Genomic DNA, 18,862 nt, shown 5'->3' with positions numbered 1-18,862 from the left:
GCGAAGAGCGTCTTTACACAACAGCAAAACCTTTTCTGCATCGTAGACCTAACCACAGCAAAGTGAGATATAAAAAAAGCATAGATCTGCTGCCACTAAAGTTTCAAATTAAAGTGGTGCTTAAAAACACTTGTCGAATAATAAAGTCTCATGTAGTTCCCATCTCTGTGTAAAATTGTTAAAACCATTAAATTAGCCTATAAGTGATAATAACAAGCCGAACATAAACTATCATAATTCTCTGCTGATGCGTTCACGCTTTGGTCCCTTATCTTCTTTATGGCCTTCATCAGTTTGATGTAGCTACTTAGTACATCCACCCCCGATTTATATCGTTAAGATTTATGTCAAGTGTGTAGAAAGCTGCTCCGCAAATAAATAGGTGGCTTCAGTGAGGTGAGCTGGGTTTTACCCTCCACAGCTTCACTGGAAAATGTTTCCATGTTACACTTTAATTACTGAGGCACGCTTCATTACATAGCATATAAATGTACTGTTAAGATCTGTATACTTTCCCCCCTCCTCGACTCCAGTGTCTGGTTGGCATGAGTGGAGCCTTTCTGCTGTATCAGATCAGCTGTGGTGAGACGTGGAGCCTCAAAGTCTACGTCAGACTCCGGCCCAGAACTGGATTTCACTGGTCCTCTTAGACTCTTACTCTGTTGATTTTGAGTACAAGATATTTAAAAGGAAAATTACAGCATGGTTACTTGTCTGAGATCTAATGTGTGATACATGAAGAACATGTCAGTTGTTTGTTTTATTGCAGTACCTGAACGTCCAATTACTTTATTTACTCCAGTTAAATAGGAATTTGTAACATGAATGGTTTAAACCCTTTTTTCTTATGTGACTTAATAACAAAGTACAGATGGTAGCTGTGCTTCGTTAAACATGATGCAATAGCATCACATTTCTATGGGCATCACTTTTAAGCAGAACCATCTGCCTTTGAATATTCTTGAAAACTCGAAAGCTTCTGAAGAGTGTAAGTTGTTCTGAAACACTTTTTCCATGCATGTACTGATTCAAATACCTGTGGTGCTAGTATTTGCAGAAAACTCCCTGACGCTGGTGTGTTAATAAAATAAACTCTTTACTATTTTAACAGCTGTATATCATCGACCCTGAGTGATGGGATTGATTGTTTTTTTTTGTTGTATTGCTTGGATCAGTCAGAACGCTGGAATGATCGTAGCCTTAAAACAAGCTGAGCTAACGCTAGCTGCAGCTCGGCTCTCGGCCCCTCCTGGCTGCTAGACTGTGTCAACTTAAAAGTGTCAGAGAAACCTTGATTTATACCGTAAAATGTTTAAGTTTTGGTTTCCACAAGTTTAGATTATCTTAACATTGGATTCATAAAAATACAGCATTAAGATGTGTAATAGGTAAACACTGATTGCTGACTTTTTGCTAGCTCTGATGAACATCGCTCTCTTCATAGCTCAGCACTGATAATGTCAACTTTGCATCATTCTCCCTTCACATAATGTGCCTGAAATCAGTTCCTTTTGGCTGCTCTATAACAGAAGTTGTGCTAATTATATGTTTTTACGCTGTAGGCTACTGTTTTTGGAGAAAAGGACACAAGTTGATATTTCGGAAGGTTAATAAAAGTTGTTATTGGAATGCGCATATACGTCCTATTTTAGGCCGTATCAGAGTAACTTTTTATTTTTCATACATACTTTACATACATTATTGGAAAACAGTTTCTAATTTGTATTCCAACGTTGTCTTACCTTTTTTTTAAACATTGAGAAGGAAGTAAAAAGACAAAAAAAAGCAAACAACTCACTGCAAACAAAAGTCTGTTAAACAATACCAAGGGAATAAAGAAAAAAAAAATAAAGAAAAAATAAAAAATAAAATAAAGAAAATAATAAATAAATATTAAAAAAATATATTAGAATAAAAAAATATATTATAATAAATAATATAATAAATAATAAGTTAATAAGTAAATAAAATTGGATGAGGAGGGAATATAATCAGGTGCTTACATCAAAGAGTGAATTCATTAAGTGTCACTTTGGATCTAGAAAAGAAAGATTATTTAAAAAAGTAATAACAGGTTGCTGTCTTTTGAAAATGGCAGAGGAAGCAGAGGACTTTCTGATACTGGCATAATCAGTTTCCAACTACCGTTTGGATTGTAAGGAAGAGGCTAAGATGTAGAACTTAATTGCTCTTCAGCGCTGCCTTGCGTTCTCCCGTTTCTGTCAGGAAGAATAAATCATAAAGGATTGGCTGTTAGTTGCAGCATCGCTCTGCTTCTTGAAGTTCTTGCAAACAGTTTTGCGCAGCAGATAAGTCGCGTTTGATCATACAGATGCAGCCTCACCGCAGCTGCTTTCCCTATTTGGCCCATGTGTGCGTATGGGAGGCTGGATTTAATCAGATGAAGTGATTCCTCACTTGTAGCGCTGTGACAGAACTTTTCCTCCTTGTCACCGTGCAGTGATGTAGAGTCAGACAGTTGGCTCTGCCTCCAGTCCTCCCTCTTCCCCTCTGATTTCCCCTCCTGCGTCACGTCACTTTTTTGGAGCTTCTGTGTCAAATAATTCAAGAGAGACATCTGAAATTCCTGGAATACCTCATGCTGCTTCACATTTGGTCTGGATAGAGAAGCTGCTCCAAGCTCACCTGTCTCTTGGATTTCAGATATCAGAAAAAAAATCCCTGCTGACTGTACGAGTTTTTTTTAGTAGCAGGGGGATCGAGGGTTCACTTAGGAGAGGAGACGTGTCTTGTTCAGTGCGAGGGCTGGAATGTGGTGCGGACAAGTGGAAATTTCTCTCTCCTGTGTCAAAACAGCCACGGCTATAGCAGCAACAATATGAAGACTTTTCCATATTTGAGCTGTTGTGACGTTCGCACAGTGAGATGAGGCCCAAAACCTGACCGAACCTTTCCTCTAAAGAAATGTACTTCCTGCCAGAAATATATCTCGATGCGTGTGCTCTGATACGTCCAAGGTTTTCACAGGCTGTTAAGAAATTGGCTGGACTTTGTCGGACCTGCAGGCAGAGTGCCAAAAACCAGTCAGGTTTTAGTGCTGATCTGGATCTGGGATGTCGGCCAATGTCATTTTTATGGTCTTAACTTTGAAGGTAATAGAGAGAAACTTTTTAATGTACCGTCGTTGGGCAGGTTGACAAGATCACCTTGTGGGAAAAGAAAATCAAAGAGGGGCCATTGCTGTTACATGGCGAATATCTGCTACAAAAACATACACCTCAAATCCTCAGGGAACTTTGAAAGAACCAGAAATAAATGTAAGGTTGAATTTAAACTGGATAAATGATGTCCCAGGGTTAAACAGCTGTAAAACAAACTGAAGTACATGTCAGTGCTGGCACAGCTTTATACTTCCAATGAGTTGTTTTGGATAATTTATATAAAAGAACACAAATACCAGATTTTCAGATGTTTTCTCTAATGTTTGATATCGTATGTACGCTACTTGGGTTATTTCTGTGGATGGATCCGTTGGTGAGTCAATCCAGCTCCTCAACCCAGTAGAAAATATTGAACGCCGACACAAACACTTGAAGGAATCTTGGTGTTCATGCGTTACTTTTAAAGGAAAGGTATCCTTAAATGACTTCTTTCCCTGATTTCCGACTAGCCGCTATCATATCTCTACAATAAAGGCACAAAAAGCCCAAAAGAAAACCGTTGGGGGGGGGGGGGGGGGGTGGCGCCTAATATAATGGTAGGGGAAACACTGTATATATAGCATATAAAAGATGATTACAGTGTCTATAAATGGAGTGAAGCTCAGTGATGAAGTCCATGAAACCAAGACTGAGCAAGGTTGAAGGACGCCCAAGGTAAACGCAGAAGAGCTAAGATTGGCATGCAACGAAAACACAATGCCGTTCAAGACAAGCACACAAAGCAATCCAGTGAAGTTAGTTGCCAGTTTGGCGTCTTTACCCCCTAATTTACTCAAAAAGAGGTCCCAAACAAACTTGTGATTAGACAGTGTGTACTGTATTTTTAAGGTATAGGAGGCAGCACACCACAGCTTCCACACTTCAGGTGACTTTATCCATCTCCACTATGAGGATGGAAGCTACACATGAGGAGTTAAATATCCAGCGAACTATTGTGTGGGCTGCTCCTGTATGAATCATACAGTACAGATTTACATTTCCCTTGCAGGATGAATTATATGAAAAGTGTACTGAAAGCAGCAGCCTGAGAGAGTGGTCCAACATAATACATTTGCAGACAATGGACAGAATAAAAACAAAACAATGAGCTAAAAGACACTGATATTCTCCATAGAGCTGAGGGGAGCCGTGGTATTGATTCTCTGTAGGGGGGGGGGGGGGGGGGGGGGGGGGGTTGATATGAGGGAGACCATGCACTCACCATTAAGTAATTTGATCCATTTGTTCATACTGTATAAAGACACTGAACAAAGCATCCAGACTAGGACAGATGGACTCCAGCCGAGCAGATCGTATAACTCCGGATTACCTGCTGTGTGAGGACAGATCACCTGAACAACAACAGGAAGCTCTTTGTAATTTATGTCCTGTGTTTCAGAGCGCTGACTCACATACAGACAGAGATGTTAGAGGATATGTTGTGGTAAAGTTGGACGCAGTTGAACCCACTTTAATATACAGTGCAGTTCACCCATGTTATAATTATTTTGTACGTCAGCTCGAGCTTACACTGCAAATCATATTGCGTTGTGCACGTGGGCACAAGCGACTCATCCCGGCGGCAATCTGAGTGCACCAAAAATAATTTTTAATCTCCGTTTTAAAGAACTGTGGAAAATCAGTTTTTATCTCCGGACCCATTCCAACCTTTGATCGTGGTCCTGAGCGTTTTAGCCGTATCCTCTCCCTGCACACCTGGCTTCAGCACGCTCACAACCTAGATTGTATTGACAGTTTTAACCTGTCCTGGAACCGTGCTACACTTTTTAAAAGCGACGGGATTCATCCAAATCCGTTGGGCAATCCAAATGTTGTCCGTTAATATCCAGCACGCTGTCCAGTCCTCAACACCTGTATGACATTCATCTGAGCACACAGCCCACATCCAGTCCCCTCTCACCTGTTTCACCTCAGAACAATCTACTCACAGCAAGCCCCTCCCACTTGGTCATGTGTTTCCAGAGAAATAAAGGTAGTAGTTCACTGGACAGTTCCTAAAACTGAGGCAATAATGAAAAAAACTTGAAAGCCTACCGAGCAGGTTGGCAGGCAGAGAAAAGTAAAAGTTTACAGCCTGATCAGGGCTTTTTCTCACATAACTATGGGATTCGTCATCGGGCCCCGCAGGAGCGCTGTTACTGCTAAAAATATGAGGAGTTTTTATCCGGTAATGAAACTGTCTGAAATTAATTCTGATGTCTCTTATCACCTTTGATAGCAAAAGAGACCTTCAGCCAGGAGATTGATGATTTCCTGTTTATGCCTGAAACAGCTGCACAGGGAAGGTATCTGATGAGGTTTAACGACATGCTGCCAAAACAGCCTCTTTTCAAACGTTCCATGGCAACAACAAAAAACAAAAACAAAACTGTACACACGTGAAGACAAAATCGGCAAAGAGACGAGAGGTACTGCTTTGTCCACAAGGGGCCCCAAAATCAACACACACCAAAGGTTCTTAACGAGGTTTCATATCAGGATTAATAACGAAGTTGTGTATTATATATTTGCAAGTCTGATATGATGACATTTTAAAAATCCTGGAGTTACGGCTGCAGCCGCGCCGCCTTCTTCTGTGTGAGGTTTAACTTTCCTTTTAGGGTGTTCTCCAAGTGTGTGTGTGTGTTGGCAAGTGTTGTGGTGTGTTGTCTAGTTTTATCCCTGATACCATCCACCTGGGCAGGCTTACTAAGGCCGAGTTGACGGGTTCTCCCCGCTGATTGGTTGGATCGGACTTAGCAGCTGAGAACCAATCAGGCTTCTCCGGTGGCTGCGCAGCACAGATGGATGTTACCAGCTATCAGCTCGTGGCCGTAACACCTTATCCTGAGCAGTCCATTTAATGTCTTCCTCCTCCGTGTCCATCTGTGACACATAAACCTGTTAACCTGCTGGTGGAGACTCTGTTTATTTATAATGATCTCCATGTTTAGCTACCAAAACAGCAAACTGTCCTTTTTTTTATTTTCAGCTCTTGGAAGTGAATTTTTAGGATAGAAAGAAATAGATTTCTTAGAAGTTGTTTTCTCCTTGGAGACTTGATGTCTTCTGTTGCATCTGCCATTTTGTCCACTTGTGAAATGAAAAATTACGTTTTCAGGGAAGATTTTTCAAAAAGTGTTGCATAAACATCAGTATCTCCGCACATGCCTTCTGACTAACGTGGGGCTTTCAACAAAAACACAGACTAATTCTTCTCCCCGTTGCTAGCACGGAGGTATCTCATCTATCAGACTCCCTGACAGCAGCTGCTCGGCCTTCTGGGTCTCGTGTTCTTCTGCATCTCAGCCGCATCCCCTCTTTATTAGAGGCACGCAGGCGGCTCTAGATTCTTAACTTCTTCTGGAGTTAATGAAACACAGGAAGTGGTCTTATCATATCCCAGTCTGGCGCCCCCCCCCCCCCCCCCCCCCCCTAAAAAGGGCATCAAGAGAAGTGCATCTGGCTATTTCAGGATTTCCCATGTGGCTCTGTATTTAGAGCAAAGTGACAGTAGTAGGCCTGTGGTTTGTTTTGGTTTTCCCTTGGCATGGGTCAGAGGTCCATGGGAGTCTGAAAAGAGGACAAGTCGGTCAAGTACAGTGGGCAGAGCTGCTTCTGCTTTCTCTCTCTATTTAGTAAGTTTATTTTACCTTTCGGAGCCCTCTGCTCTTCCCCACACACCTTTTTATTCTCTTGTGCCAAGCTTTGGAGAAGGCGGTCTCACACTGGTGACCAGAAACCTGCAGCACTCTCCGGATTTTGCCACAAGTTGGACGGGACTTAGAGGGCGAAGCTGGGCATGGCTCCCACGCTCAAACCCCTTTCAAACTCAACAATTCATCAGGGAGGCTCAGCAGCGAATTCATTTCAAAAGCCTGTAAAATGCTGTTTTTTTTATGTCAGCTGATTATTTCCTCTTGTCAAGGCCGTGCTTTCATATTTATGGATGGACATTCTGTCGCCTCTCCCTGTCTATTTATGCATGTAAGGAAAATAAGACATGGGTTATTTGCGGTCCGTCCTTCTCATTAACCTTTTGCAAGATTCCCAAATGGCACACAATCACCATGTAGAAATGTCACACTTAAAAACTAAACAAACATAATAGTTGTATGAATTTAAATATACTGTATGAGTTAATATACTGGAGAGTATACTCTGAATAAACTTCAGAGCAAGTCCATAAGTGAAACCTTTAAAACGTATTCCTACTTGAGTAGAAGTCTGACAGAAAATCCAGAAATGTAAAAAAAAAAAAAACGTGTTTTTTTTTAAGAGGGTTTAATCCACACTTTACTTCTTCCTGTGTTTACTTTTATCAGGACTGACTTGGAGGGAAAATCCACATGATCTGAGCAGGAGTTTCCCATGAAACCCGAGTCCTCCATGTCATCACTTGCTGCATAAAAAGCCAATTCTGCTCGGCTAGTTATAAAAACAATCGCAATCAAATTAAGTTTCAGTAGAAAAACAAAAAGCAGCAATCAGGTGTGTGTGGGTTTTTTTTTTTTTTGTACGTCATTTAGGAACAGTGTGTGTGTTTGTGTGTGTGTGTGTGTGTGTGTGTGTGTGCCTGAGTGTGTTTGGTGCAGTGTACTGAACCCAGCTCAAACAAACAACCTTCTTTGCCATCTTTAACACTCTCCTCCCATTTGCTTAGCGAAGGGGGAGAAAACGGAACAGTTATTTAAAGCCGCGCAGAGGAATGCGAGCGCTCAGGACTGCACCCACGCCGTGCAGGACCCTGTAGCTGTAGCGATTAGCCAGGGTAAACAGAATAACACGGCCTCTGCCAGCGCAGGGACTGTGCAGCCTTCAGACATTACCTGAAAGGCGCTCGGGTGCTGAGTGCAGAGGATCACCTCAGGGCAGGTGTCTGACATAATCTCAGCGGCGCACAGTCAGCACTGCCTGCCTGCCTTCCAGTCCCTATAGCCCAGGCTTTTAGACAGTCATTATATGACATCATCCATAGTTTTGCCAAGATCCTGTCTGACTCTCTGGCTCGTTTTCCACAAACATTTTTTGCCAGAGGGGAGTGACAGAGTAAAGCTGGATCTAAGCCAACCTGAGAGCTATGAAAATCACAGAGCATATTTCTGTGACATGGGAAATTCACATTCTGCGAGTTTGATTTAGCTTTTGATACTTGCTCCCCTGAGATTTCTCCGTCTCAGGAGGAGTCTGCTCGGAGACTTCGTCCAGTTTCTGTTGTTGGAGGCCGACTGCGAGAGGTAATGAATGCCTTTGGTGACAGCGGTCAACTCTGGCAGAGGGCAGCACTATTGTTTGGATAGCTGAGGCCGAGGCTGAGGCTGGAGGAGCTGCTCACGGTTTCAGGGCGGTTTACAGAGCGCAGAGACTTCAGCATGGGGGGGGGGGGGGGAGTGGAGGAATGCATACGCAGGTTTGTGTTTTCAAAAGGCAGTGATTATGTCATTTACTCCACACGTCTGGCTCAGTTGCAGGAGTCTGACCCACTTCATGCGTCGCTCCCTCTCACTCCGGCTGGCATGTGGTCATTCGGTGCCAGTCCATGGTAGGCGTGTTTTGGTGGATGTGGTTTCCTGCTTTTTGGGGCTGATGGTAAAGCGAAGCGCGTCATGGGATGGTGGCAATTCCCATCTTTTTTCTATTTTCAAGAAGTGACTCAAGCTGCAACCGTCTTCACCATTTATGAGGTCCAAGCGTTGTTTAGTCATGGTGCTCTCAGGTCATTAAAGATGGAGTATTTATGGAAAGGCTTTTTAAAACTGCATTCAACTGGATGACTTTGGAACAACTCAGTTGAATTGAAGTGTAATTGAAACTCGTACCAAACCCCCCCCCCCCCATGGATGAACATGTGACACTAGCTGGCTGCAATGTTCTGCTGATTGTAGCTGATTATTTTGGTTTTCAAGCCGAACGGTGGCGTTTGCCTATTGTTCAGCCAAGCTGCTGTCGTGCCACACAAAAGCTTCATATTATGGACATCTTTGACATCCACTTAGAAGGGCCTTATTTCAACCATGAGATAGATACTCGTGTCACACTGGGTCTCTTAAGTGTGTGAAAATCGGAAAAAGTGTTTTCGAATGAGCTCGCTTGACAAGCGTGTAGCCAATCAGTGCTGTGCTTCTTTTCATCCCACCTCTGCTCGAAACAACTCTTAAACTTGCTGGTTATCTTTTTTTCCACAAAACTTGGAAAACTCTTTTCCATATTCATCTTGTCCATACAACTCTCTTATGTAGATGACTGCTACCTACTGTTAGCATGACATTGAAACAGCTAGCGCAATCTCTTATTCTAAAGGTAACAAATTCTCCTTCCAGCACATCTTAAACATAACAAACACATTTACTTATCTGATTAATCTCTGTGAAAAGTAAAGGGTTAAATAAACAAATTATTGTTTTCCGATTGAATTTATTTGACCAGGAACGCGAAAGGTGACTTTTTGAAAGACGTGGAAATGACCGGATGAGGAAGATGATAAGTGTTATACCAACCTGTTTTTACATTTAATCTGTGGTATCATATGGGGATTTTTACTTTGTCGGAACTGCAGTGTGATTGTATTGTGTTTGGTTTTGACACAGTAGACTCTTTCTCACATTCACTGCACTCCAGAAAAGGTCCCAGAATTCCCGGGTGGGCTGCGTGTGTGTGTGGCCACAAACAGCTGAATTTAACCTTGACTTTATCCAGAATTTCCCTTCCAGCTTCCTAGTAAAACAGTGTGAACCACCGGGATCTTTGTGCACTTGATGAAGCTGCTTCATACTCTCTTTCTACTCGCCAGAATGCTCCTTACTTGTGACTTTTGCAGTGTCCTGCCTAAGACCCCTTCCTCCTGTCCAATAGGGCGTATCGTCTGCTGTGAGCGATGTGTGAATGGTCAACTTTTAGCGGCAGGCTGTCCTGAAATCTTCTCGACATGTGTATGTGTGAAATGAGACTAGTGTGTTAAAGGCTTCTGCATCATGCATCATCACAAATCTCCTCCAATAAATCTTTACTCATCATATGCGGGTCAGCCAACATGACCATAAATATGATCTAATGTTGACCAAAAACGGTTTTGGCATCCATCTTTGAACCTTAGTGTTGATTCACACTGGGCCTGATTCAGAGTGAAAGTGACTCACTGCATCAGTCACAGATGTTTCTGTCTCATTCCTGCAGACTGGCTGAATTGCTGTTTGTAATTCCACCAGAATATGACTCTGTTCAAAGAAACGGGCAGATCAGGCTATTGTATCAACTCTGTGATGACTGCAGTAGCTTTCATTTGAGTGCGTTTGGGAGCTTTTGAACTGTGGTTTGTAGGGCTGTAATTTGTTGTTTTTCAGCTGGGAGGGTGCGGCTGTGGCTGAATGGCCGCCATGGAGAAAAAGGGCAAAAGATGCGTCATCTTCCAGACAGACCCAGTGAGTGGGCGGGTGGGTATGGGGCATTTAGAGGGCAAGCTTTCCCTCTTTATATGTCTTTTTTTGTCAATACACACATATTCCTGCCCCTACAAGACATTTTTTGTCCACCTGGCAAGAAAATAAGAATAATGCTTGTCAGAGTCTTTATGTACTTTCATGGACATCAATGGCTTCTTTTTTTAACTTTACTCTGTTAGTTAAAGTAGTGTGCTTACTTAGCAGTTGAGGAATGTTTTCTTTAAAGTGAAAAAAAAAAAGTCAGGGAATCACAACAATCCTGACAAAATGTCACATTATTTAGCACTATCTTGATTTTACATCTTTCTCCTCTGCCTTTTTTTATGCTGTACTCCCTTGCTTTCCCAGATTACATACATGTATACTGTATGATGCAGATATCTTTCTTCTCTCAGCTCGTGCTGTAAAAAGCCCTGTCCTTCTCCTCTTGGAGTGAATCATTACGTTCTGAAGAAGAAGGAGCTCTCACTCATATGTCATTTGAACACTTGGATGAGAAAAGCTTTGAGACAAAGACTTTTTTCCTTCTTTTTGTCTCTGGATTCAGTTCAGTTCTCTGTTCTTGTTGGAGTGCTGCATGGGAAAATTATACGTTTTCCTGCTCTCTTGGAACATACCTGCAGGCTGAAGTTTTAAGTATTAAATGAGTTTGCAAAGCCATGGCAGAGAAGGATAAAGTTAAAGCTCTCGTAGTGGACTGAATCTAAAAATGGAAAAGTCCATGGCTTTCTTTTAGTCGACTGCACGGTTAAACATCATCACGCTTGCTAGTCGCCACCAGAATCAGTAGTCAGTTAAACAAGTTATTAATACTTTTATAAGTTGGCCCTCCATGCAGTTCAAATGTTATGCTCAAACTGCAATGAAGCCAGCCACCACCAGGGGGCTGTAGCTATAAACTGGCTGAAGCTCTGGTTAATGAACCCCACTCTACTACCGGATGTAAACAAGCACAGTGAACAGATAGCATCTCTAGGGGCAACCAAGGTTTTGGCAGTATTTTGATTTAGAAATTTAGATAAAAAATGTATGCAGGCTGTGTCAGGTTGGAGTGGAATATCGCCTGGAGCAACGTGTAACTACATTTGGAACATGTGGATGCTAACATGCAAGAAAGACCGAAGGCTGGCTATGAGTTTTAAACATCTGTGAATCTTTTGCACACAACAGCACATGAGCTGTCAATCATAGCAAAAACTTTTTATAGCATCAAAAATTATTTAAAACTTCTCAAAAAAATAAAAAATTTGGACATTAAATAAAATGAAATAACTTTAAAGACAGAAACCATAATGAAGGAAACTTTTTTGATGTGAATTTTTAATTTTAGTTGACCTATGTCTCATCTGTCAACATGGCAGAGGCTGATCTTATGACCTATTGTAGCCAGTCAGTAGGGGGAGCATCAAATGTTTTGGCTTCACTTATGGGGAGCTGTCATGTTGTCAATGTTGCTATACAGTCAGTTGTTTAATATAGTTAATATAGGTATACAAACACCACTTTTGGTCTGTGAATGTGATTGTTTTAAGTTCCTCCATTACTTTTTTTTCTCTGGAAAATGGTAACACAACTGCTTCACATCCACACGTCCCTCCCCCTTCCATTCAGCCTGACAACCCCTGTTCATGCTTCACATTCATTCAGACCACCAAACAACTAACTCTAAGGTGCGTTTGATTCTTAATAACACACCGCCTCTAGTCTGAGGAATGTGTTAGATCCATAAAAGACGGAGGCGTGGTTTAAAAACAAGAGGGTGGCTGCCTCTTGAGACGCTATAAGCTAACTGACAAGCAGAGTCAATGAGCGGTTATCGCATCATAAATTCTGCTAATGAACCCCGAGGTGATGATTTGAAGGGAAAGTCCCCTGGAACTTAAAATCCTTGTTATGATCTCAACTTTAAAGCTTTGTACCCTCTGCAGTGTGTAATGTGGTGCAGTCACCCAACCGCAGCAGGAGACAGTACACCCTCCACTTAATAACTCTCTCACACACACACAGAGGCTAACACGCCCGTTCAAATATAAGACCTGCAGAAAACATTAGAGTGTACAATGCTTGCATGTCTCCAACTTAAATGAAGCTGGCAGATGTAAGGGAGAGGACTTTTCTGTATGTTTTTGTGAAAACTTTCAAATTATTCAATCCTTCTGGAGCTCTGCAGAAAAACAGACATGAGGACGCTGGTTTAAAACAAACATCCAATGCCCTGGATAATAAAGACATGAAGTTCAGTTCTGTCGCTGATAGCTAAAGTCTGATGCTGTGATAACCCAAAACCCTCTTTGTTATGATAATTGATGATTTTAGCTCACGGTAAACAATATTCTTGGACTTTAGGTAATATTTGTGATCGCCCACTTCAAAGATTGAAGTAAATAATGTCATACAAGTAATAAAGTGTATTTTAGTTAGAGCTGCAATCCCACTTTGCACTACTTCAGAATCACCCACTTTGAGAGGGAGGAGACTTCCAGTATTTTCCAGAGCAGCTCCCCCATTGCACACAGAGTTCAACATCACATTCCCCCCAAATGGAAGAATCCTCGATTTCAACACAGTGAACCTTTTTTTTTTTTTAAAGTATGAATGCAGTAAAGAGCATACTTCTTTTGAACGTGTGTGTGTGTTTGTTTGTGTGTGTATGTGTGTGTAAAAATAGGTAAAATGGTGCCGAGCCAGCATACTGATTGGACCAAAGTGACTGTCACCAGTACTGCATGTAGGCCTCATAGTGTGGGAATGCACAGTGCCAATATGGATAGTGCCAATAGAGGCCATTTAATCAGGTGTGGATTAAGCAGTGCAGGACTTGGCTGTAATAGGTTTCCGATCCTGTTGCATAAAATTACTTCTAAACGTTATTTTGTTTTTTGCTCTCAGCTCCGTGGGCTTCAGACTCAGTCTTTAGTTCTGCTGTAATCTGCGGCCTCATGTCACTACATTATAATAATCAAAGTGAATTCAGAGTTAAGCGTTTCAAGGCCAGAGAAAGTAGAAGTAGAATAGTAGAATGAGGTGTTCTTCTGGCAGTAGCAGCTGTGTGTTGTACTTTGCACTGCGTGTTGCATGGCACCACACTGGGTTCATTTCACAACACATCTCACTCTAATGATCCCCACCCATGAAGTCAGAAACCCGATCCCCCTCCTCTGTGTTCATTAGCGTGGCTTTCACCCTGACTGTGCTACATCAGGGAGCAGGTTTTCCTTCAGTCACCTTCCCAGCCACCAGCACAGACTTTCCCTGCAGCATGTGGTCCCTCCGAGTCTCTGTGGGCTTAGATTGTGTAATCACATTTGGAAAGAGGTATTTTCTGTGTCTGCAATCCTAATCTTCAGCCCACGCTTCTTTCCCACTTTCCTCTCTTTCTAAATCCAGCACGGAGTTGAAATCTGATCCGTAGTAACTGGAACGCTTGTGTCAAAGGAAGTCTGACAAACTCCAGTACTTTAGATTCCCTCTTCTTCCTCGCCATGTCTGAGCCTTCCAGCTTTATTCTGCATGTTGCTGCCTGCACACAGTCCAAGTGGTTTAAGACCACTGTTACACGGTGTAAGGTAGTGAAAGGCGGATTCTGAAGAATACATCTTGCTCTAGATTTTTTAAAAATTACCTGTTTTTAACCTGTTTCATTGTTTCCTTTTCTGTCTAACTTTCACTATGTGAGGATGTCCCTGCTGTGTTGAAAGTGATCTAGTCCCCTAATTACACTGCAGACCAGACGCCTTGGCAGTCCACACTCCTAATTACTTCCATGTGTGCACATTTGGCTCAGCAGCAGAAAGAGGCCTCCTCTCCTCTCCTCTCCTCTCATCTCCTCTCCTCTCCTCTCCTCTCCTCTCCTCTCCTCTCCTCCTTTCCCCCTCTCCTCTCCTCTCCTCTCCTCTCCTCTCCTCTCCTCCTTTCCCCCTCTCCTCTCCCTCTCCTCTCCTCCTTTCCCCCTCTCCTCTCCTCTCCTCTCCCTCTCCTCTCCTCCTTTCCCCCTCTCCTCTCCTCTCCTCTCCTCTCTTCTCCTCTCCTCCTTTCCCCCTCTCCTCTCCTCTCTTCTCCTCTCCTCTCCTCTCCTCTCCTCCTCTCCTCCTCTCCCCCTCTCCTCTCCTCTCCTCTCCTCCTCTCCCCCTCTCCTCTCCTCTCCTCTCCTCTCCTTTCCTCCTCTCCTCTCCCTCTCCTCTCCTCTCCTCTCCTCTCCTCTCCTCTCCTCTCCTCTCCTCTCCTCTCCTTTCCTCCTCTCCTCTCCTCTCCCTCTCCTCTCCTCTCCTCTCCTCTCCTCTCATCCCCTCCTCTCCTCTCCTCCTCTCCTCTCCTCTCCTCTCCTCTCCTCTCCTCCTCTCCTCTCCTCTCCTCTCCTCTCATCCCCTCCTCTCCTCCTCTCCTCTCCTCTCCTCTCCTCCTCTCCTCTCCTCTCCCCTCCTCTCCTCTCTCCCTCTCCTCTCCTCTCCTCTCCTCTCCTCTCCTCCTCTTCTCTCCTCTCCCTCTCCTCTCCTCCTCTCCTCCTCTCCTCTCCTCTCTCCCTCTCTTCTCCTCTCCCTCATCTCCCTCTCCTCTCCTCTCCTCTCCCCTCCTCCTCTCCTCTCCTCTCCTCTCCTCTCCCCCTATCCTCTCCTCTCCTCTCCTCTCCTCTCCTCTCTCCCTCTCTTCTCCTCTCCCTCTCCTCTCCTCCTCTTCTCTCCTCTCCCTCTCCTCTCCTCCTCTCCCTCTCCTCTCCTCTCTCCCTCTCTTCTCCTCTCCCTCTCCTCTCCCTCTCTCCTCCTCTCCTCTCCTCTCTCCCTCTCTTCTCCTCTCCCTCTCCCTCTCCTCTCCCTCTCCTCTCCTCTCCTCTCCTCTCCTCTCCTCTCCTCCCCCCTCTCTCTCCCTCTCCTCTCCTCTCCTCTCTCCCTCTCTTCTCCTCTCCTCTCCTCTCCTCTTCTCTCCTCTCCTCCTCTCCTCTCCTCTCCTCTCCTCTCCTCTCCTCCCCTCTCTCTCTCCCTCTCCTCATGCCCTGATTTTACTTTCAGATCGTTTTTTGTTGGTACAAACAGTAAAAAGTGGTTACCGTTTAAAAAGGCCATCTTTTGTGGTCATTGTCAAGTCATTAAAGTCGAGTGCCAAAAGCACTGTTGTGTTTAAATGGCAGGAAAAACTGTGAAGATTCTTTGGCGCATTGGTTTAAATTCCCATGGAGGGGGGGTTACAAAGGGACATTAGTAGGTAATTCCTCTCCTAACTTGGAGTCTATAGCAGTAGTAGTAATTTTAGATTTGTAGTATAACACTAAATGGAGATGTTTAGATACAAATGAAATGTGAGCTGGAGTGATAGTCGCAGAAACCAACAAATACAAAGAAGTGTGATGTAGGGCTGTGCAGTTAATCACAATGTATTGTTATAGTGATATGACCATTCACGATACACACATTTCAAAAGTCTGAATATATCACAATAATGTAGAAAAAATGTTTTATGTAAACCAGCAAACCTTAAGCACTTAGCATGAGTACATTTTCTATTCAATACGGGCCTTAGTTTAATATCCCTCCATGCTTTCACACCATTCTGATGCACTCAGATGAATTTCAAGCTATCTATCAGCTACTTTCAGAGTAACTGGCACCAATTTAGTGGTGAAATCGAAGCACTGGGTTATTTTGTCAACAATTTGCAGATCATACAGGGTCGAACTAAGAAGGAGATTTGGTCCTCGATGGTCAGTAAAGTCTTTAAAAGGACAAATATAAAAAAAGTAAAGTTGCTGTGCATAAAAAGAAAGACAGAAAAGGCCATGTTGTGTGCAGTAACAAGAAGGCTACGATTAGATTGGAGCCCGAGGTAAAGAAAGCTAACGCAGAGATTGGGAAATAATTGTTGAGAAAACACAGTGAAAGACAAGATTGCACCAACTGGATAAATGTAAACTGCAACTAAAGTATAAAATGGAATAATGTGTCCTTAAACTGGATGAAGTGCGTTTAAGAAAATTAAATGACCTAAGAGATTTGAGCTGAAGTGTCCCCATAACACAGGATATAAAACCTTTTCATACTTGGTCTTTATTCTTGGTCTTTAGCATCAAATAAAACTTCATTTGATGCTCTTATCTGTTTTGTTTTGTAGAGGCGTCTTAGCAGTGGACTTGGCGCCCTTTTGTTGCAAGACACGATGATAAATGAACCACTGCTTATACTAAAAAAAAAAAAAAAAAAAAAAAAAAAAGCATATCACACTTTGCCACAGCCCAAAAGAGGCATCTGCAAACTGCTCAGCCAAAAACTTACAGATATATTCAGTTTGCTGTCATTGGAGACGAGGAACCCTCAAAGTATTTACATGTTTGAAGCCAGAACAAAACGTTTGATAAAGCAGTAGGCTGCTCTAAAAGGTAGCTACAGTTTCAACATCGCTTTTGCATTTCTACTCAATCGAAAATGATAAGATTTACCATTTGGAAGGAAGTGGAACTACTGCTCAGTCAGCCGACATGTTAGATACCAGTCTGTTCTTCCTGATATTGATTCTGATACCTAGACTTGAGTTTTGGCTTGGCCTGTAAAGGAAGCATGACAGGATAGAAAGTGTGCACATATCAAAGCTGTAATGCAAATTAAAAGACATCTAAACGCATCTTTTAAGTAGTGAAATGGTAACTGTTGAACAGCATCCAGCCCCGTCAGAGTGACAGAGCTGTCAGAACTCAGAAGCACTGCTTTGTTTTCAGTTTTCAGTACAAATCTCTCCCTGCATTCATGACTTGTCCACAGCTTTCCTAACAGCTCTGTTCTCTCTGTCTTTCTTTCCTCTGATTGTTCTATTGTGGGACTTTCAGACACAACTGGACTTAAAATAAACACAATGGGAGACCCAATAAAACCCGCAGTGATTACTCTATATGCCATGAACCTCTCTCCAGCCAGCTAGCTTTCCCAGAGATTCTGAGAACTTTCCCATATGTCCGAATAAAGCTGTGAAACAGATCAATGACTTCACCTGCTTTGCTTCTCAGACACACTGCTGCTGACCGGCTGGAGGGACTTGTTAGTCCGTCAGGCTAATGTGACTTTTTCAGCAGTGCAGTGCCAAGTGATTTTTTTTTAAATGATGTGGTACTGATTTAACCACAAACTTTTCTGTCTGTGCGCCTACTAATAATCTAAACCTGAGGTTGTTCACATGGTTATTGTAAAGCGGGAAAATGGATCCAAAATGAGCAGAACCAGACTTGTGAATAAATATCTCTGCTTTTCCTGTGCTGTTTTTTTGCTCTTATGTCATAAGTGCTTTTGTTGCTTATAAGTGAAAGGAAAGTTTTTCCTCTGATGTGACTCATGGCTATGAACTGTTGACCTGTGGGAGTCTCGACTCTGTCTCTGTATGACACCTCTCTCTCCCCTCCTCTCCCCGTCTGCAGTTGTGTGTCCCCTGACGTGCCTGAATGGAGGAGTATGCAGCTCGAGGAAGCACTGCCTGTGCCCTCCTGGGTTCACTGGACGGCTCTGCCAGCTTCCGCTCCCGCAGACGCAACAAGCTCAGGCAGCGCGGGGGAACGAGTCGCCCATCTACCCCATCGCTTTGAAACGAGACGGCTTGAAACTAGGGGAGCAGTCAAGCATAGGGCTCACGCAGACGCACTCAGTCTTCACCCTGCCCTTCTCGCCGGATGGTATCTACCAATCATTTATTACAGAACTTGTGCATTCTCAGTTTTCAGTGACATGGGAAAGTAAGATTTGGTTTGTTCAATCAAGTTGACCTCACATATGAGAGTAGTCTGCATTGATTTTTTTTTTTTTAAATGCTCAGGCTTCTACATTTTTAATTAAAAAATGAAGATGATGGATTGATCACTAATCTCATATTAGAAGCCAGCGGTTGAGTAGCCTAGCGTTATCTGAAGGAAACAGTGTGTCTGTCCAACTGTAGCTAAATCCTGAATTTTTAATGCTTGGTAAAGTGGTAATAAAACCGACTGAAATGAATATTAGTGTCTTTTTATGTCCTACAAAAGCAAAGAAAACCGTCAGCGATAAGCTTGGTTAATTTGAAATGGTCGTTTTTGATGCTGCTGCCAGGTAGGTGTCAGACAAAGAGACACAAGAGATGGGTTTTAATGTGAAAAAGACAGCAGAATGACATTTTTAGTTTAAAAATACTCCTGATCAGCATAGAGATAAGACCACAGGGGGCGCCAAAATCAACACAAACCAAAAGTAACGGCTGCAAGCTTCTATTTTTAAAAGTAACGAGACATAACATTTTATTAAGTGAGATTTAGAGGTGCTT

At 42.9% G+C, this 18,862-nt stretch overlaps 1 protein-coding gene across 6 annotated transcripts in view; it reads left to right on the top strand.

The window, feature by feature from the left end:
• The window catches only part of ltbp3 (latent transforming growth factor beta binding protein 3), a 38,323-nt gene that overhangs the window by 1,176 nt on the left and 18,285 nt on the right, over positions 1-18,862 (top strand). For all 6 annotated transcript variants that reach the window (XM_061054713.1, XM_061054717.1, XM_061054714.1 and 3 more), the window contains exon 2: positions 17,991-18,242. In XM_061054713.1, coding sequence (XP_060910696.1) covers positions 17,991-18,242 — 252 coding nt within the window. The remainder of the gene's footprint in view (positions 1-17,990; positions 18,243-18,862) is intronic.

Source organism: Labrus mixtus, chromosome 14 (assembly GCF_963584025.1).
Source record: "Labrus mixtus chromosome 14, fLabMix1.1, whole genome shotgun sequence".
NCBI lineage: Eukaryota > Metazoa > Chordata > Actinopteri > Labriformes > Labridae > Labrus > Labrus mixtus.
This window is presented reverse-complemented; position numbering and strand designations above follow the sequence as displayed.